Source organism: Canis lupus, chromosome 31 (assembly GCF_003254725.2).
Source record: "Canis lupus dingo isolate Sandy chromosome 31, ASM325472v2, whole genome shotgun sequence".
Classification (NCBI taxonomy): Eukaryota; Metazoa; Chordata; class Mammalia; order Carnivora; family Canidae; genus Canis; species Canis lupus.
In genome coordinates this window covers 12,025,987-12,047,878 of record NC_064273.1, presented here as the reverse complement: position 1 = coordinate 12,047,878, position 21,892 = coordinate 12,025,987, and the positions used below count along the sequence as shown (strand labels likewise).

At 35.8% G+C, this 21,892-nt stretch overlaps 1 protein-coding gene across 2 annotated transcripts in view; it reads left to right on the top strand.

The window, feature by feature from the left end:
* Positions 1-209: 209 nt before the first annotated feature.
* The window catches only part of SAMSN1 (SAM domain, SH3 domain and nuclear localization signals 1), a 144,319-nt gene continuing 122,636 nt past the window's right edge, over positions 210-21,892 (top strand). Inside the window, exons 1-2 of one of the 2 annotated variants that reach the window (XM_035709345.2) lie at positions 210-315; positions 6,701-6,832. In XM_035709345.2, coding sequence (XP_035565238.2) covers positions 292-315; positions 6,701-6,832 — 156 coding nt within the window. In that variant the 5' untranslated portion in view covers positions 210-291. The remainder of the gene's footprint in view (positions 316-6,700; positions 6,833-21,892) is intronic. The other variant, XM_025449622.3, reaches the window with a different exon arrangement.

The window sequence follows — 21,892 nt, the reverse complement described above, 5'->3', positions numbered from 1 at the left end:
ATATTTTAGCAATATTATTGCCACCTTCGAAATCTGTTTATACAAATCATGGTATGTCTTGTGCTCTCATTTGATTAGTCAGGCTTCTTCATTAATTTAAAAAATTGTTTGTTCAGTAAAGACCATCTTATTTGATCATGGTCTCTGAATCCCCTGGATTATGGCAGGGATTTTACTCTGTAATAATCTCTCATGAGAACTGCCCACACAGCTGTGAAGGCAAGAAGGACCTACAAGGGGTGATCACGTTCTCTCAGGCACAGCGACAAGGGACTGAAGCCCACCTCAAAAATGAATCTTTTCTGCTTTTCACTGGTGAGTTTCCTTACATGCATCATTGATATTATCATTTTAATTTTATTGTATCAATTAAAAGTAATGGAATTAGGGTAAACCCTAAATTTCCTATGTGGTGATTAAAGAATATATTTAGGGTCTTATAAAAAAGTCCACATCAGAAAGAGGAAAAGGATGTTTTTATTAAAGCACTTCAGCCAATTCTATGCAGAGGCAAGTAATTTAACAGCAACAACAACAAAATACGTTCATGTAAAACAATTACTGGTTATTTAACATTTTGATGTTGAATTTCTAAGAATGATATGTAAACACTATTTCTGAGGAACTATTTTCTTCTATTTATTATAAATATCAGAAAACATTTTGCAAAATATGCTGCATTTGAGTTACTTACTTTGCTTCAACACATCCTAGGAATCAAAATTTCTTCTTCATTGTTTGAGTAATGAATTCTGTTTAATGTTGGCTTTGTTAAACTACCATGGAGGCAGCTTTCTGAGTTACACAGTGCTGTAAATGCGAGGTACAATACATTATTCCAGTCCTGCAGATGTGCTCATTCATGGGTACAAGCACTTCTCAAATCTTTTTTACATTATTACCTTTTTTTTTTGTTGTTTTTTTGTTTTTTTGTTTTTTAGTATAGCCTGAAGTGGATCAGTGAAAGTTAGCAGGTAGTCATAGATCTGGAAATACTTTATAACTCTAACCTGCAATTGTGACCATCTGCCAATGCTAAAAATGGATTTCAAAAATAATTTTATTCATTTCTATCTGTGTTTACAGCAGGACATTATGCCTATTCACTGGTTTTTCAAGATGTGGCTGGGAGATCCCTGTCATTTGTAGAAATAAAATGGTTTACTTTGATGTTTGTTTTCTTTCCAAATTGCAAATAAGATTAACATAAGTGCTAGAGATGGTGCTGACATAGGTTGTAATACCTAAACAGGAGGCATTTTAAGCCAAGATAAGGGATTTAATCTTAGAGCATCTTGAAAAATAAAATGCAATTGTGAGTTGTGGCAGGCTGAATCATCGAGTTCTGATTGCCTATATAGTCCCAATTTACAAAATAATTGCCGGTGCTCAACTTTGCTTTGTGCCATATAAATCTGACTGGAGAAATCCCATTTCAGGTGATTTAAGTGGTATTGTGCATTCTTTTCTAGTCTATCTAAAAGAGCTCTATGTAGTTTATATGAATATACTTCCCATGGAAATAGGCAGTGTAGCAGTAGAGATGACTGCATTCTGAAATCACTCTGAATGGTTCTATAATCAGTATGCTAATGTTTCTATAACATAGCGTGGCTCAGCATAGTGTGGCATCCGTTTGTAATCCTGCTATTGAAGACATATAACCATCTAATGAGCATCATTGTCTTTCCCTGTAATGTAGGAAAAGGAGCATGTACTGAAAAAGGCTTCCTTCAAAGCCATGCCTCACGGACTCAATCTGACTGCAACTCTTTTCCATGTTTTATTTTATTTTTAAGACTTTATTTATGTATTTGATAGAGGGAGAGGGAACGCAAGCAGAGAACGGGACGTGGGGCTTGATCCCAGGGCCCCTGGGATCATGACCTGAGCCCAAAGGCAGATGCTTAACCAACTGAGCCACCCAGGCGCCCCTCTTTCCCATGTTTTAAAGCTGTCCTTAAAAATTTGCTTGTTTGGAAACATATTTGATTAGATTGAACCATCATAAAGACTGAAATATTTTGTTCAAGCATTCCAAAGTTTGTTGAAATCAATTGCTTTAAGAATAAAATGTCCACAAGGTACTTGGAAAAAAATCAAAACTATTTTAGGTGCTTTTTATTTCTTCCTGTGGGGTAAATAAATAAAATTGTTTAGCGTATGGGCTCTCAACCAGGGTGTTGCAACACCCTACTGTGCTGTTATGAGCTGTGAAAAAGGGGTGGGGTTACAGATTTTGCCAGGAATTTGTGCATAATTCAAAACATATTTTATCTGTGCCTGTAGGAATGTGAACATATGGGACATGCATTTAAAATAAAGAGATGAAAAATCATTGATTTAGTGGAAAGAACCATTTCAGAATTAAAAAGTAGAGATATATATTTATATATTTATCTTTAATTCTGTAGGAAAGAGATGGCTTTAAATACTAAGCATCACATAAAGTTTACCACTAAAGAAAGCCAGAGAAAGAGTTAAACATTCTCTTATTGAAGTGTAGGGGGAAATTGTAAATCTTTTAGTAAATGGGATTTTTAAGAGAAATATAAAGCAAACTTAATGAACTACCCATTGTGAACCAAGGATACTATAAATAATCCATTAAAGGTGATTGCTATTATTTGGGATCTATAAACTTGAAATGGGGTCTATCTTTCAAAAGGGAGGCAGGAATATCCTTTTATGTATGCCACTCTGACTCTAGAATGTTTCTTACAGTTTTACATTGTGATAAGCCTTTTAGAAGACTTGCTCATTAGAAGCAGGGTGATTTTCTTGTTGAGCTCATCATATGGTTATTGAGTTTAACAGGACTTTGTAACCCAGTAAGGTTACAAATCAATTATCCGTGCACCATTTCTTCAGTGATTTGCAAGGCTGCCTCTATTTTATTTGGACTCGATTCTATCCCATCGCTTTATCTCTACCCCTTTCCTTATACCTGATCTTTAATATATACCTATTAGGGTAATTCTAACGCTAAGTAGACACCTTATTCAGCAAAATACCCTTTCCTTGTCCCTTTTTAAAATTTGGACTTTTTAAAGTTTTTATGCTTCTAGGTAAATTTCAAATTATATGAAATCTTTGATGGGATTTTGGTTAAAATAGACTTAGTCTCACATCAGCTTTAGGGGAAATTGACTTAATTATGGAGTTGAGTCCTCCCCTCCACAAACACGTGTAGCTTTTCATTGATCCTGATTTTCTTTTATTGAAGATTAAGATATTTTATAATTTGCTCTTTAAAATTCGTGCATATCTTTTACTAAATTTGTTGCTAAGGGCCTAAGAATTTTGGTTCCTGTTATGATTACTTTTTCCTAATCTGTTTCTGCTGGTTTATAGATACATTTATGGACTTCCTGATATTGATACTGCAAGTATATAATTTTGCTGAATTGTAAAAATTCTGGTAGTCTATGTTTTTTTTTCTTAGATTTCCATACAGATAATCTGTAAATTTTCCTCTTCTTTAGTAATTGTATCATTTTCAACTTTTCTTTCACTTCTGTCACATTGACAAGAATGCTATACCAGCAGGCATCCTAGACTTGTTTCTCACATTCATGTAGTTATTCCTAATTGAGTCATCCCGAGGCTTTTGATAAATAATCCCAATGAGGTCAAGGAACTCCTGTCTCTTCCCCATTCACTAGATTTTATCACAGATGAATAATAAATTTTTTGAGTGCCTTAAAACATTTATTGAAATAATAAGTTTTCTGTTTAATATTTTAAAAAGACATCCAAATGTTGAAACATCCTTATATTCTCGTATTAAATACGGATTGACCATGGTATATTTTTATGCAGACTACTAAATTTAATTAAATTTAAATGTGTACATCACATTTAGAATTTCTTAAAACTATTTTACAAGTGAAATTGGTCTATAGTTTTCTTAAATTGACAAGAAAATTCTGTCATTTTATTTTTCTAGAATTCTTATTAATCTTACGTGGCAACATCTTAATATACCCTCCACACTTTACCTGAATGTTCTATGTGTTTTCTATTTACCCTTGTATGCTCCACCATGGATAGACTCTGCAGTATTTTCTAATTTTTTTCAAAGGTCTAGAGTTAATCCTAATTTTTTAGTTTTTAAATATAAATTTCTTTGATTATATTACTCATTTCAGGATACTGTAATTGTTTATTTTTTGTTGCTCTCTGATATTCTTGTTTCATTTCTGCCAGTTTGGTTTCATCATAGATTATTTATAAATGGATATTACTTTTTTCATTTTACTCTGTGAAGATCACATTCTTTCTTAAAAATTTCTCCATCATTTTGATTTTAATTTTATCTGGAATGAAATGGTTTTATTTTCAGATTGTCAATTCAGCTAGTGCTATTTCTCAGCATTTAATCCCTTCATGTGTTTTGGTTAATGTTGGATGATAAAACTCTTTCTCTTTTCTCTGTTTCTCTGTCGCTCCCTCTCCCTAGTCCTCCGTTCCCCTCAACCTACACCTTCCTCCCTCTCTTTTTCTTTCCTCTCTGCCCTGTTCACCTTTCTACATCTAGTTGTGAGGCAAGACCTCAAGTCCCTCTGAGGCTCTGGTTCAGAACCAAGAATTACATTGCTGGTCCAGGAATCTTATCCTGAGGTGATAGTTGGTGTATGGCTGATCCAGTCACTGAACCAGTTGGCTGCTTGCTTGTTTCAGATCCCATCTTGCTGGCTGTGTTGATAAATTTCACTTTTCTGGCCTACACCTTCCTAGAAGCAAGGGCCCCGGCAGCTATTGGAAGGAGCTTTTTTTCAACCTCCTTTCTAACTATGAGTGCTGCTAGATTTTAGCATGAAGTTCCTTTATGTGGATGATATCCCCTACACTTCACCCCACAAAGCCCTAGTCAATACTACCTGTTTGTGGATGGACACTGAAGAGGTCCAAAGTTTTATATTCACTCACCACTTTGTGTTTCAGTTAGATTTTGTGTCCCTACATGATTAGGTATTTTAGAGCATACATGATTTAAGTCTTTTTAATTTTCTCAACAATTTGCCATGTGTTTTGAGCAGAGGTTGTTTACAACACAAAACTACAGAACATTTTAGTTTAATGTTCTAAAGGTAGATGATGTGGGGTGCCTGGGTGGCTCAGTGGTTGAACATCTGTTTTTGGTTCAAGTTTTTGGTTCAAGTTGTGAGGTCCGGGTATCAAGTCCCACATTGGACTCCCCACAGGGAGCCTGCTTCTCCCTCTGCCTATGTCTCTGCTTCTCTCTCTGTGTGTCTCATGAATAAATAAATAAAATCTTTAAAAATAAATAAAGGTAGATGATGCAAATGCAACTCAATCTTAGTTTATGTTGTAATAAAATTCATTTTTAAAGATGAGAACATTTTCAATGCAACACTATAGTTCTACTCATTGTTTCACATAAGAAAACTCTTTCATAATTCAACAGACCTTTATATTAATGACACCACTCTTGGCGTTACTCATAACTATAGAAATTTCCTATATACTAAGTGTATGCCTCTCTCCCTTTATACTGTATCTAGATGACATCACAACTATATCAATTTTGTCTCACAAGGTGAAAATGTAACTAGTTAATTCAGTTAGTAAGTTTGCTTCTCAAATACAAAGAAAACTTATTATGTGGTTCACAGTTGTTTTATTTATATATATTTATTTATTTAAGATTTTATTTATTTATTCATGAGAGACACACAGAGGAAGGCAGAGACATAGGCAGAGGTAGAAGCAGACTCCCTGTGGGGAGCCTGATATGGGACTTGATCCAGGACCCCAGGATCATGACCTGAGCCAAAGGAAGAAGCTCAACCACTGAGCCACCCAAGTGCCCCTGGTTTACAATGATTTTAAATGCAAAATCGTACATTTTAAAATTTACTCTTCTGTAAAAGAATGAAAACAAATACATAATATTATTTATTAATATAAATAACATAAATATTAATATCTTTATTGTACTTGTGAAATACTTTTTTTGCTGTTTCAGAGCACACCCTGTAAATTGATTTTATCCTGGCAGTTACTCTGTAACATGAACAAAACTGCTGCTTTACCATTGAAGAAGCTAAAGTACACATTGTGTTTCTTCTACAAGGACACAGGACTAATTAGAGGGATATGTGTATCTAACACCTGTGACCTGACACCCACCGCAGTTTATTGCTGTGCACATTGGCATCTATTTAGTTGTACCTTGAAGTTGATGTCTTCATCACCCTTTTTGAAAAACTGCCTCATTTTGCACAATTGTTCCCCAACAGTTGAGTTTTGTTTAAATTCCTGGCTCTGTAGAGAGTGCTGAGAATGCCTTTCTTTGCTGCCTTGTTCACTGTTGAAAACTGGCATACCATTAACTCTTCATCTCTATGCCCAGGACAATTTAGATGGGGTACTTTGTAAAAGGGGGTAGATAGGTTAGAAGACTTTTTAAGGAGAGGTGCCTGGATGGCTCTGTATTATAGGTGACCAACTCTTGATTTTGGCTCAGGTCATGATCTCTAGGTCTTGAGATGGAGGCCTGAGTCATACCTCATGCTCAGAGATGAGCCTGCTTGAAATTCTCTCCCTCTGCTCCTCCCTCTGCTCATGTGCTCTCTCTCTCTCTAAAATAAATAAATAAATCTTTTTTAAAAAGCACTTTTCAATGAAAATATCATTTTATTATTTCTTGCCTCATAAATCTCTTTTATTACAGGAAGGCTCTATGGACAGCTTATATGAGCCAGTCCCAGAGCAACAAACTAACCAAGAAAGCACCTCTGTCGGGATTGGTTCTCTTATCTCACCTATTGGAGAGAGTGGAAAAGCACACAACAATCTCTTCATGGTGAGTGAAGCCTTGAGTTGAGCGGATTGCTTCTCTATTATATATTTAGAATCACTTGTCTCATGATACCTGGTTTTTTTTTTAAGATTTTATTTATTAGTGAGAGAGAGAGAGAGGGAGAGAGAGAGAGAGAGAGAGAGAGAGAGAGAGAGAGAGAGACAGGCAGAGGGAGAAGCAGGCTCCATGGAGGGAGCCCGATGTGGGACTTGATCCCGGGTCTCCAGATCAAGCCCTGGGCTGAAGGCGGCACTTAACCACTGAGCCACCCGGGCTGCCCATGATACCTGTTAATATGGCAAAAATCACTATTCTCAGAAAGCTCTTCATTTACTTTTAGCTTCTGAGCTTTTTATTGTTGTCTCTTTCATGACTTTAGCTTATTAATATGAACTACCATTTATAGAGTATGTATTAGGTGATTACATAAGTTAACCCAGTTAATCCTCAAAGCAAACTTAGGACAGAGAAATAACTACATTATTTTTTGAGATTAGGAAACTGAAGGAGAGAAAGCAAAATAACTTGCTACAGGCTATAAACCATGAAGTGTTAAAGCTGTCAATTAAAGATATATGAGTCTGCCTCAGTAGTGCATTGGTAAACCAGGTCTTTGGGATGGATGGAGGGAACCCTAGATTTGTTCCATTTGCTGATTGCCATGGTGTAAATGCTCCTCCCTTGGTCATTTTAAGCTACCAGTGGTTTAATAACAGGCTTACAATACCTGAATATTTATTTGTTCATTATCTTCAGTGCCAACTGCAATACACCCCTGGTGACTTTAAAATCTGTGCTAACCACTTTACTAAGCTGCTCCTAAAATTTAAGGACACACACTGTGAACTTACAAAACATGAATATTACTAGAATGCAAATGCAGATAGTTTTTTTGAATTATCTTTATAATTACTAGAGGCAGAGAGTTCTCGGTGCTCTGCAAAATTGGCCCTGTCCCTGTTTAACAGTGCTGGCTGTTCTCATAGTTGATTGTGCTGTATTTAAATTAATCCCATCCTGGGACGCCTGGGTGGCTCAGCGGTTAAGTGCATCTGCCTTTGGCTTAGGGCATGATCCTGGAGTCCCGCGATCGAGTCCCACATCGGGCTGCCTGCATGGAGCCTGCTTCTCCCTCTGCTTTTCTGTGTGTGTGTGTGTCTCATGAATAAATAAATAAAAGCTTAAAAAAATAAAAATGATAATAAATTAATCCCATCCTAACAAACTTATTTTCCTTATATTGTGGCTTAGTGCAATACAAAACATCCTGTCTGCTACAAATAAAGAACTTCCCTATGCTTAGAGATTTAGATGCCATCTTCTACCCTTACAATTATACTTTTCCCCAATAACAACACAAAGATTACTATCCGCTTCCTTTTTTGTAAGGCACTGTATTAGGTAATGTTATATATGGCATTATTTGTGTTGATCCTCACAATAACTTTAGAAATGTTTAGAAATGTTGAGAAAGGTTACATAACTTCCCCTGTTAAAAAGAAGATGACCCAGGACTCAAATCCAGAAAAGTACCTTCAAGTTTTATATCTGCCTTCATACCTACCAATTTTATTCCTTGGGGACATTCTTTGAAAACAACTTTTTTATATAGCTTATGGATGTAAGCAATGTAGCATTTGTTAGCAAACAAGTTCAATAATAAGTCTCAGTCGGTAAAAAATAATCCAAAAACATTTTATTGTAGTGGAAACTCTTCCCTCAATCTATACCTTTTCAATATCCATGAAGATGTTGATCTTGACAGATATGCATAAGAGGAAGCAGGAATACATTTTACATAGTAATCTGAGAGAGTAAGACTTATGTGGAGACTCTCAATTAACATTGCAAAATATTTGTAAGCATTTTTACTCTATAATTAAAAAGAAAAAATGAATAGGCTGAAGAGCCTGAAGATATTTTCTTAAAAGTATTAGTTTAATAAATATGCATGAAAAATAAACAAGTTCATGGCCAAGCAGTCTACTAGAATTTTTATCAAACTTCCTTACATTCCAAAGTGGATGAGAATAATGAAAACATGATTGAAATTTCTATAACTCTCTCTCCACATATATATATATACAATATATATACATGTATATGTGTACATGGATATCATGTATATAGATATATATGTCTCCATATTTAATTTTAAAATCCGTGCATATATACAACATAAATTTGAAAGGCAACCAGTTCAAGCACTGATTCTACTATTAATTGTTAAATTGTACTAGTCCTTTCAAATTACCACTGACATTTTATTCCTAATAATAATGATTTCATAGCTTGGTTAAAACAAAATCAGTCTTTTAATAAAATGACATTTAGTGGTTTAGAACTTTCCCTCTGAACCTCTGAAGAATGGATTATTTTTTCCTCCTAGTATTCTCACTGTCTCCCCCTCCTCCCTAATTCAAGAAAAAAAAAGTTTTGGACTAGTCTTGGCAATATCAGAAACAGTTATTATTTTTGGATTCATTTTCTAGAAATACTACAAAAACATTCCTAAGGTTCATGGAGTTATATCTCAAGCTTCCAGTCCTCAACCCAAATGTATCTGCAACCTTCTGGAAGAGGAAAGTTGCTCTCATACTGACTTTTTAGAACCAATTAGATAGTATATCTAGTTGTTACAATAGAAAATAATAGCCCCTACTAAAAATAATATCATTTGTCACATGAGTTGAAAAGAAAAATAAGGGGCACCTAGTTAGCTCAGTCAGTTAAGCTTCCAACTCTTGATGTCAGCTCAGGTCATGATCTCAGTAATTAGATATCAAATCTTGCATTGGGCTCTGCATTAGTGTGAAGCCTGCTTGAGGTTCTCTCTCTCCCTCTGCTCCTCCTGACCTTACTCTCTCCCTTTCAAAAAGAAAAGAAAAGAAAAGAAAGAAAGGAAGGAAGGAGGGAAGGAAGGAAGGAAGGAAGGAAGGAAGGAAGGAAGGAAGGAAGGAAGGAAGGAAGGAAGGAAGAGAAAGGAATAAAAAGAAAAGAAAAACAAGACAAATTCCGGGCTTCTTGGCTTCCCTTAAACAAGTTGTATTTACTCATATTTATTAGGAGTTTTGTGATGTAGAAAATACTGTTTCAAGCAATATGTGGAGTTATATAGATGAATATAAGATAATCCAGACTCCCAGAGGAGATGATCTACTGTAGATCATCTTCACATTAAAGGGCTGAATAGGTATTAAAGGGAAAATAGTTTATTTGGAGATTTTTAAATTAAAAAAAATTAATTGAAGTACAGTTTAGAAGTACTATTAGTTTCAGGTGTACAACATAGTGATTTGACAATATATGCATTATGATATGCTCACCATGATAAGTATAGTTACTATCTATCACCACACAAAGTTACTACAATATTATTGACTATATTCCCTATGTTCTACTTTTCATCTTTGCAACTTATTTTATAACTGGAAATGTATACCTCTTAATCCTCTTCACCTATTTTGTCTATCCTCTACCCCCTTCCCCTTTGGGAACCACTAGTTTATTCTTAATGTTTATGAGTCTCTCTTTTTGATGTCATTTGTTTGTTTTTTAGATTCCACATATAAGTAAAATCATATGGTATTTTGTTTTTCTGACTTATTTCACTTAGCATAATACCTTCTAGGTGCATTATTGTTGTCACAAATGGCAAGATTTTGTTCTTTTTAGGACTGAGTAATATTCCATTGTGTGTATGTACCACATCCTCTTTATCCATTTACCTATTGATGGTCACTTAGTTATTTGCATATCCTGTCTATTATAAACAATGCTACAATAAACATAGGTATGCATGTATCTTTTTGAATTAGTGTTTTCATCCTCTTTGGGTAAATACACCCAGAAGGGGAATTAATTAGATCTCATGGTATTTGTATTTTTAGTTTTGGGGGGAACCTATATACTGTTCTCCACAGTGGCTGTAACAATTTACATTCCTAATAGTGCATGAGGGATCTCTTTTCTCCACATCCTTGCCAACAATTGTTATTTCTTGTCCTTTTGAAACTACCCATTCTGACTGGTATGAGATGATATCTTATTGTGGTTTTGACTTGAATTTCACTGATGATTAATGATGTTGAACATCTTTTCATGTGTCTGTTGGCCATCTGCATGTCTTCTTTGGAAAAACGTCTATTTAGTAGCTTGGGATTTTAAATGAGGAACATCTGAAACATCCAGCTTCCATTTTAATTGCAGTTCCAGGAGGGGTTGGTAATGGATATCTGGTCCAAAGATAAATAAATTTAAAATACAAGACTTTATTAAGTTTCATGAAGAAGAATAATAAGTGATCCACTTGTAAAAAAAGAGTGCTTTGGAGAGCTACTACCAAAAATAAAAAAATGGGTAAAGATTTTATGTAATAAATAACCATACAACTAAGTAAATATGCTGAAACTGTACTAATATACTAGCTTAACTAAGGATTGACTACTTTGTTATTATATTAGTTAAAATGTAGGTCATTATGGCTTGATTCTGTACCACTTTTAGTACTTCTTTATTATGTCTGAAGCTAATAAAATATCTTGATTTAGAAATAGAGTGAGAACATAAAATGCTTGTATCTCTGCCAACTGGGGGTTAACTGGTTCAGTCCTGAATTATCTGGTTTGCCATCTGTATTGACTGAAGTAAGCAAATGATTGTCAATTTTTGCTTCCATTTTGTAACTCATAAATTCGTAAGAAATTTGAGCTTTCTCAAAAATGAGCTTTAATGTGGGGTAGGGGCAATGTCCCTATTATTTATACTCATTCAATAAATACTTCAATTTATACTTCAATTGAATTTATTAATAAATTCAATGTACAAATACTCATTCAATAAATACTTGTAAGCTAAATGAATAGATTGGTGAAGTTCCATTAATCAAGCTAAAGAAAGCCTCAATAATGGAGTATGTAGCATGTAGTGTCAAAAAGCATGAGCTTTGGAGTTGGATAAATAACAGTTCTCATTCTGACTCTGCCACTTCTCTATAGAATGAGAACAATCCTCTCTATGGGGTTGGCTGAGTTCTGTTGCAGGAAGACAGTATCTTCTTGATCCTCCTCCTCTCCACATGCAGGAATGATTTAGCACAGAAGTTAAAGAACCATGAGAAGGGTTCATATGCCACACTAGAGCTGAGATTGCAAACCACAGCCTGAGGGGGCCTGTATTTTATGGCCCATGAGCTAAGAGCAGCTTTTGCATTTGAAAAGATTTGTTTAAAAACAAAAGCAAAAATAAGACTGCTCTATAGAAATTGTCTGTGGCCCAGAGCCTATTATACTTCTATCTGGCTTTCCTTAGAAAAAGCTTACTGACCCCTGGAGCTGTGTGGTTACAAACACAGGTGGCAATTGAATGCCTGTAAAGGAGCTATTCCAAGTAAGGATGGCAGTAGGGGTAAAATAGAAGCTGTATTTTAAATACTTCCTATGAAAAAATATAAAACAGCTTACTAACAATTTTTACATTAATTGCTTGTTGAAATAATATTTTAGATACATTAGGTTAAAGGGAATTTCACTCATCTGTTAACCTGGCTACTAGTTTGTGGCCTCTGGGTCACATCTCACCTTTCAAATGTCACACGGATGCTTATATTGTGCCAGACTTAAATTATATCTGTTCTCTGGGCTTTAGGAAGCTTGTAGAATGTGGTTTTTAGCCTTTTTGCCTCTGATAGATGAAGGCACACCAGAAGGAAGGTGGGGAGATGTTAAGTGTTAATCTATTATGTCCACTATCCTTCCTTCTGAATCTTTTCATACGTATTATAATTGGCATTACCATGCTCAAAAAACAAAAACAAATGCAAAAAAAACAAAAAACAAAAGCAGTGCCCTTTCACCTCTGGAACTCCTCTGCAATGGACAGAGAGGAAGGCTAGCTTTCTGAAGGTGGCTCTCTTTTGTCTCTGTAGAAAATAATTTGTATCATCCCTACCCCAGGTTTACAGTATTATTGTAACATTTAAAGTGAGTTACAACTCTTCTGTAATATTTGGGTCTTATAAAGTGGTGATAAATTAAGACTTTTTAATTTTTCCAATTAATATGGAGAAGAATGATCCAAAAAAGAAAAACTATCTAATACTATTACATTAAAAACTAAATCACAGGGGTGCCTGGATGGCTTAGTCAGTTAAGCATCTGACTCTTGATTTTGGCTCATGAATGATCTCAGAGTTGTGAGATCAGGCCCATAGTGGAGTCAGATTAAGATTCTCTCTCCCTCTCCCTCTCCCTCTGCCTCTCCTGATCTCCCACCTCCCCCCCCCACAGCTCATGTGCACACATGCTCTCTTTTTTTCAAATAAATAAAAAAAATCTTAAAAAGAAAGAGTTGCTGTAAAAAGACTTTGCTACAACTTTTGACAGTTGTTCTCAACAGCAGTGGGACTTCAGGAACACCTGAAGACACATATATCTAGACTCTACTCTGGACTTACAATATCAGTAAGAAGGGATTAGAGTAGCCCCTTCCAATAGAAATATAATGCAATCCACAGATACAGTTTTAGATTTTCTAGTAGTCACAATAAAAAACTTGAAAAAGAAACAATGTAATTAATATAAAATGTTAATAAGACATTTTACACTCTTGTTTTTAAGCTAAGACTTTTGTCATATGTATTTTATACATCTTAAGTCCGATGCTGAAGTGTCAATGGTTGAAGTGAAATCTAGTCCTAGTGAAATCATAAAGATTGTGTGTTTTGTCCCCAGCTTCAGTTTCTAAATTCAAATTAAATTAAGTTAAATTAAAATGTAGTTCCTCGGTCAAACCAACCATTCATCAATTGCTCAATAGCCCCATGAGGCTAGTAATGGCTCTGTGTTGGACAGTGCAGGATGAGAGGCTTGGAACTGCTGGTGGTATTGAGGCATTAAATAACCAGATAATATCATATCCTACTTCACTTAAGGAAGTATAGATAATAAAGTGTAAAAATACTTGATGGTAAACATTTAATTATATACTTTTAGAAGGAGATGAGACAATAGGGAACAGGTGTGTTACCCAATGAGGAAGCTGAGATTAGTGACTTGTATGGAGAGACAGATGGAATCAAGACTGGAGTTCTGGCTTCCCAAATACTAATCTTGTCCTTTGGCCCCTCTGCCAGAAGTGTGCATATGTGTGTGTGTGTGTGTGTGTGTGTGTGGTATGAATGTGTATATATGCAAGGGTTAGAGAAGGCAGGAGATGGGCAAGTGGCAAAGTGCTTTTGGGAGATAAGAAGTGAAGAGGAGCAGAAGATAGAAGGATAAAGAATCTGACCTTATAATATATATGCTAAATATAATCTGATGATATACAGAACAAAGCAGAAAGAACCTGAGATGGGTAATGTAGTTAATAGACTCGAGTTTTACTCCTGCTCTCCAGGTGGCTGAGAAATATGTGTCCTTGAGAATGTTATTGAACTTCTCTGACCCTAAATTTCCTAAGCAATAGAATGTGGCTAAAAATGTCTGCCTCTTAGTTTGTAGTGAGGATCAAATGCTATAACACACGTTAAGCACCTGGCATAATGCATGTTAATGTTCATTTCCCTTCCTTCTGCAACCCATCACACCAGGGCAGAGTGATCCTTTAATTTAATACCCTTGATTAAATGACTTTAAGTCAAACTCTCACTTGAGCTCAGATGTCGTTTTAAAATAACTGCTCAAAAATAATTTGTAATCAACACTTCTTACCTAAAAGCATTGATTTTTACTGGGCTGGACAAGAAGAAGCAACAGGATTTATTGTTGATGTGCATTAGAACACCCAAGATTTTAATCTCCACAAATTGCCTCAAATCATGAACACTCAGGTTGAGTGCAATGTTTGACAATTTAGACCTAGATTTCTCATCATGTGTATAGACAGCAATGAGTAAGAAAATCTATCACGGTGGCTCTTGTTTGCCTAATACTTATTTCAGGGTTGTTTTGTTTTTGTTTTTGTTTTTTAGGGGGTCCATTTTAACTTAGATATTATTAAAATGCAAGATTAATTTTTTCTGTACTCACTCATCAACATACTATACTGGTAAAAAGCACTGTAGAAATCAATTAAATTGTTTCCAGCCACCAGATGTTAATGAGAAAGTAATATAGCAGATTCAAAAATAGCTTTAAAGACAAACAATACAATACATGTCTAACAGTTGGTTAGAGCTCAGCGCTAATGAGGCCAAGGTCAGGGGTTTAATCCCCATATGGCCAGTTATTTTTACTGTGTTCCATAGCCACTGGCAGCATCCATGACCCCAGCTTACTGTCTTGGCTATGTGTGCCATTGATCATAAAGGAATCTGGATTGGGGGATGAGGAGGCACCAGCACAAAACCATTACCACTATGGGAAGAGCAACTCAAGGGAAGAGCAATCTTGCTGACCAATAGTTCATCTGCCCGTGAAGATTTTCCTTCACTATAATCAGTCTTCAGGCCACCAGTGCAATTCTCAACCTTCAACGTGTGATAATTCAGGGGTCAATGGTAAGAGCATTATGAAAGGAACTGAGTTCCTGCCTTGGCTTTGTTCCTGAATACTGTTGAATAAGTCCTTATACTATCTGAATCTCAGTTTCCACCTCTATAAGATAATAGGATTAGACTAGATGATCTCTAAGGTCCCTTCCTGTTCTAAAATGTTTCCTTGAATACATTTTAAATTATTTTGGAAGTGGAGGAGTGCCTGGGTGTCTCAGTTAGTTAAACATCTGCCTTAGGCTCAGGTCATGATCCCAGGGTCCTGGGATGCAGCCTGAGTCAGGCTCCCTGATCAGCGGGGGAGTCTGCTTCTCTCTCTGCACCATGCAACCCCCAACTCCCACTTGTTCTCATGGTATCTCTCAAATAAATAAAATCTTTTAAAATTTTTGAAAATAATCTCTTCTGGAAGGGGAGTGTTGTTTAACATAAAACACTATTACTTTCCTTTTGGAACTGTCGAAGGCAGACTTCTAAGATGTCCTCTAATGAACCTGGCTATATTAGTCAGTGTTCTCTAGAGAAACAGAACTTAATAGGTTGTTGATATATAAAGAGAGAAATGAAGGAAGTGGCTCATGTGATTATGTAGGCTGGCAAGTCAGAAATTTTCAGAGCAGGCTGGCAGGCTGGAGACCAAGGATAGAGTTGATGTTATAACTAGGGTCAAGAAGAAGTCTAGAAGCAGAATTACTTCTTCCCTATGGGAGACTACAGTCTTTTTGTCTTAAGATCTTCAACTGATTGGATGAGACCCATTTATATTATGGAGGGTAGTGTGCTAAAATCTATTGATTTAAATGTTGATCTCATCTAAAAAATACTTTCCTAGTGGCCTCTAGGCTGGTGTTTAACCAAATATCTGGGTATTGTGGTCTAGCCAAGTTGATACAAAATTAATCGTCCTATCTGCCTTCTGATATTTAAGTCCTTATGTAATCCCCACCCCTCTGTGTGATTTGATTCCTACAGAATTTGGCAAAGGTAACAAGAAGTCACTTCCATGATTAGGTTACAAAAGACCCTGACTTCTGTCTTGCTAACAGACTGGGTCCATAACCTTCTTGGCTTGAACATTATCATGAAGCAAGATCCATCTAGAAAGGCCCAAGTGGTAAGGAACCTAGAGCCAGTCAGCCTACAGCCAGCAAGAAAATGAGGCTTTCATTTCAATAGCCCTCAAAAAATTGGATGCTGCCAATAATCACTAAGTGACCCTAGAAGAGGATCTTTCCCCAGCTAAGCTTTGGATAAGACCTCAGTTCTTTGGTCCAACAACTTGACTGCAACCCTGTGAGAGACCATGAAACAAAGGACCCATCTAAGTCATGCCCATATTCATGACCCACAGGAACTATGAGATATTAAGTGCTTATTGTTTTAAGCCATTACATTTTGGAGTAATTTATTACAGGACAATATTTTATTTATTTATTTATTTATTTATTTATTTATTTATTCATTCACTTCACTTACTTAAGATAGAGAGAGCAAGAGTGGAAGGGAGGGGCAGAGGGAGAGGTAGCCCAATGTGGGGCTCAATCCTAGAACCCTGAGATCATGACCTGAGCAGAAGGCAAATGCTTAACCAACTGAGCCACCCAGGCATCCTCACAGCAATATTTAACTAATATAGGAACCAAAATTAATTTGATAAGTAACTAATCAGAATTATTTGTAGATAATCAAATCAGTGTTAGCTAATTCAAGCAGAAAGGAATGTATTACAGGTTAAAGAGAGCTCAGAATTATTGGGACATTGAAGATAAATACATAGCTGAGCTTGCAGGAATTACTCTGAGAAGCACACTACAAAACTTGCCACCCAGGAGAGCTGCTGCTTCTGTCAGATTACAGGAAGTAGCCAAATCAAGAAGACGCTATCACTGTGATAAGCTCTACACTGTCTCTGCTGAGATTTGTCACATTAAAAATGGATGCCCATGACTTGTATTTTGCCCCTATTAGTCAATTTTGTCTTGTGCCTTAGGTTGATAGATGTAGTGGACAGGACCAAAACCCCACATCTTATTCTCATAACAAGAGAAGTTTCTTTCTTTTTTTCCTTCATTCCTTCCTTCTTTCTCCCCTTCCTGCTTCCTCTCTCCTCTCTTTCTTCTCCTCCTCTTGCTTCTCTTTCTCCCTTCTTCCTCTTCTTCCTCTTCTGCTGCACATTGATTTTAGGTTTAGTGAATGAAAGATGTCATCTACAGCAAGAAATACATATGCCCAAAATATCTAGAGAGGAACATAAATAGCTACATAATTAAATACTATATTGTAAGCACCAAGCCCTACTTGTATAAGAATTCTCAGAAGGAATTTCAAAAGAAAAAATAATATAGTTGCCAGTAGCACAAGATTGGGGGATCAGATAAGCCTTATAAAATTTCAAAGCCTCCTAGTTCATTAAAATCTTCAAGCCTGATTTCTTCTGTAAAATGAAGAAACTGTTACTCTTATTCATCATTTGAGAGTAAAAGGCAACAATATAATTACATTATTAGCACAGTGGTTGGCACAAAATAAATGATCAATAATAGGTGTTATCTCTAAGAACATAACTGTGGTTTGTGGCTTAACGGTGCCAGTTCCACAGAGATGAGATTTAAGATTTAAAGGAAGAACTAGAGTTAAAAGTGGTGAAAGGAGGTGGTTAAGACATTATCATTGCACACTGTTCTAGCATCTTTCACAAAAGTGCTTAAAAAGCACTTAGAGCCAAGTGTCTTATAAATGGATAAATGGACACATTGAAACGTGACATGTCATTAGAATAGGTGAGTAATGGAGAAATCAAGGTAGGTGACTCTCAGGTTGGTATTCTAACCACTCAACTGCATTTCTTACTTGCCTCCAAACTATTAAAATTGGGAGTTTTTTGTTCTGTCTCCATATTAGCATTAGCATTGACAGAGCTATTAATAACATAGACACTAAAGGAAGAAAATGAGATTAACAATGGCATCCCATCAGCTAGGTCTTCATCAAACTATGAACAAGAGGAGTCAGTGTCAAAACAGTGTATGTAATCCTTTTCTTGATTTCTGGATTGTAAAATGACTCCTAACAAGCTGACATATAAAACATAGATTACCTTCATTAAAAAGACTGTACTTTTTTTTTTTTTTTTTTTTTACCCATTATGTCCATACATACAGTTATTCCTCTGCCACCAATTCATGTGTGAACACTTTCTGGTGGTTTTAATTAGTATCCTCTCATAAACAGAGACTTATGTTAAAATAAAATGAAATCAATAGATTAAGGTTAATTATGCCTTCTTCTCTTTTTTATTTCCTAAGCTTATGATACAATTACTAATTGAATCTAATGAAAGCCATGGTTATCTCTTTAATCATGTTTTAAAGAAAAAGCTGTAAAGCAAAAAAGCCCATTCTCACTTTAATTTTCTCTTAAAAGCTTTTGTCATCCCTGCTGATTCTGGATTGAAATATTGTAGATTAGGAACCATGGCTTTGGAAGAGATTTTAAAGTTCGCATTCACCAGCCTTATTCTGTGGATGCAGAGACTGAAGTTCTGCGAGAGTTTTTGGATCTTGCCCAATGTAGGAGCAGACCTGGGGAAGCAAGCCAGGTTCTGGATGCCAGTTCAATGTTTTCTCATTGTAAGGATGGAATTTCATATTTTTACCCATCACATTTCCTAACAGACTTCTCACAAGTTTGTTTGGCTTGCTCTTGTTCCATTTGTGGCTTGAGAACTAAGTAAGATAATGATATAAGTGGCAGAAAACAGGTGACTTAATAAACGTTATTCCCCTTTCTAAAACCTGTGTAAATATAACTTCATAAATCACGACACATTTGAAGATACTTAAGAAAAGCTCTCTTTTTTAAGAAATCTGGAATGGAATCTTTTTGTAAAGGAAGAATCTTTTATAATGCAAATAACCATCCCCTAGGAAACTTGTTTTGTCATCCTGGATATTTATAGTGCTGTGAGAGGAGTTTGTTAGTTCAGGATTGATAGAAAGCTCACTTAGCACACCAGTAGACAAATGGCAAAATTTTCTGTGATTTACCAGCTCTGTCTCTGGCAGATTAGATACAGTACCTGTGCATTCTCCAGGCACTACAAGCTATGTGATCTGCCCTGAGATGATGGGCCATGTGGGTATGCCGTACACCACCTGCTTCTCTTGAGGAAATCAAAATTCATTAGCTATATAGGGTTGTTACTCTTTGACAGGAGCTGGACAGCCTGGCAGGAAAGTCTACTTTTCCCATCCGGATGAGCTGACATTGCTTCTTCTTCATTGCATTCTCATGGGGGGATGAAATCTGTTTTCCCTGAGAACCGTAACATTATTATAGTAATATACTGGGGACCGCCAATGTACAGACTGTCATCTCAATTCAGTGGTTCCGGAAGTGCTCACTTTTAATTAAATGTGCCGTCATAAATTACTGGGCATTCTTTGATGATGATGGCAGCATCCACAAAATGATTAGTGCCTTTAAAACACATCAGTGTGCTGTCTATGCCCTTGTCTTCAAATAATACTAAATTATTCTTGTTAATAATGCTTTGATAAGGGTGTACTTTCTGAGTTCTTTGTTTAGTACTGGAAGATAGTATTATATTTTCTCTGCTTTTTCATGGCCACTCTCTCCCTGGCCAATAGTGCTCATTTGTGAGATCTCTGACCTAAATGAGAGGTAGATTCTGGATCTGTGCAGTCAAGTATAGAAGTAGCATTGTGTAATGGTTAAGACAGGCATAAAATACCAGTTTTACCACATATTAATTATGTGACCTTAGGCAAGAATCTCAACTGCTCTATGCCTCAGTTTACCCATCTGTAAATGGAGTGTCCTCATTTATAGTATCTTCCATTATAATAGTATCCACCTCATAGGAGTGCTGTAAAGATTAGGTGAACTACTCTATATAAAGCATTAAGAATTGTGCTTGATAGTACATGAGTGTTCTGCCATTATTATTCTGCAAATATGTTAAATCAAGGAATAGAAAAGCAATGTGATTTAAAGCCATATCATTCTTAGCAACCTGCTTTAGCAATTGGGTTCAGACTAGCTACATTCACGAATATTCCTCTTTGCTGTGTGATCTCTTTGAGAACTTAGGAGACCTTTCCATCATGAGATTTTTCTACACACATTTGCAGGAAGACGTAGAGGCGAGGTAGAAGTCCTTGGGCGGTAGGACTCCTTTACAGGGGTGATAGTTTGTTATCCAGTCACACAAACTTCCTCTCTGAGAACAGAGCTTGTGTGTGTGTGTGTGTGTGTGTGTGTGTGTGTGTTACACTCTCTCTGGTGGCTTTAGGTGTACTGCAAAACTACTCTATTTTAATAACTTTGAAGCATCATAATCATCTTTGCCAGATGTCTATGAGACTTTTTTTTTTAAAAGGAACTTCCATTAAATTAACTTTTTTTGAACATCTGCAGGAACTTTACTGAAGCATAGGAACCTAAGAAATGTCCAGAAATAGGCTCATTCAGTTTGGATGTGGCATTCTTGGAATTGCTGTATTTTAATATTAGTAAAACCATTTCAGTTATGCAAGTGAATCATCCTCCTTCTCTCAAGAGAATCAGTTGGACAAAATAGAAATTGGTTTAACTTATTTTAATGAGAAGTTATATGTATGCATACACATATATGTGTGTGTATTTGTATTTATGCTCAACTCTTGCTTCAATATTAAAATTCGATGTAACTAATAATGAATAATTAATTTAATGAAAAATAACATCATAAGTATCTTCAAAGTGTTTGGCATTGTGTAAGGATTTTACGAAGGCTGGCTCACTTAATCTTCAAAGTTAGGAAAATCATGGACTCCAACAGGATCCTGAAATTAGCAGTCGTTGATGGTTGAATATCTGAGAGAAGGACCACTTGTAATTCTTCTTTGCATCTAAAACAGTGTCTGAAACATAGCACATGCTCAATAAATATTTATTGAGCTCTGAATGTATGAATGAGTGAATTATATAATTCTAAAAGAATATATTAGAATGAAAAAGTGACTAACATTTAATCAAAGTAGAGCACTATATGCACGACCCTAGACAAGTCAATTTACCATTTGGGATCTCAGTTTATTCATCTGCAAATCAAAGGTCAGATCTCTGTAGTCTTAAAAGTTCACTGTGGGATTTACACCATCACTTACTGCCAATCAATTTTCTCTGGTGCAGAAACACCTTTCACATTTCCATTAGTTAGGCAACAACAATCCCTGACCTATTCACTTCATTTTTCCTTTTTGACTTTGTGATTTGAAAGTAAGATTTAAAAACCAATAATGCAAGAAACAGACACATATTAGACTCAACCCCAAAGGACAGCCAACCGTAACCACTGCATGAGAATAGAAATATGGCATTTGGTATCCAAAAACTCTTCTAAGTGTCCTCTTCTCTTTTTTCATTTTCAATTGTTTTTTTAAATTTGACCTTATATGACCTTGTTGCAGTTATGTGAAAATGCTTTACTCCTACAGCCTACTCTCATAGCCTTGAATAATAACACATGTTGGACATATTCTTTAGTTTCTGCCGGCCCATTTGTAATA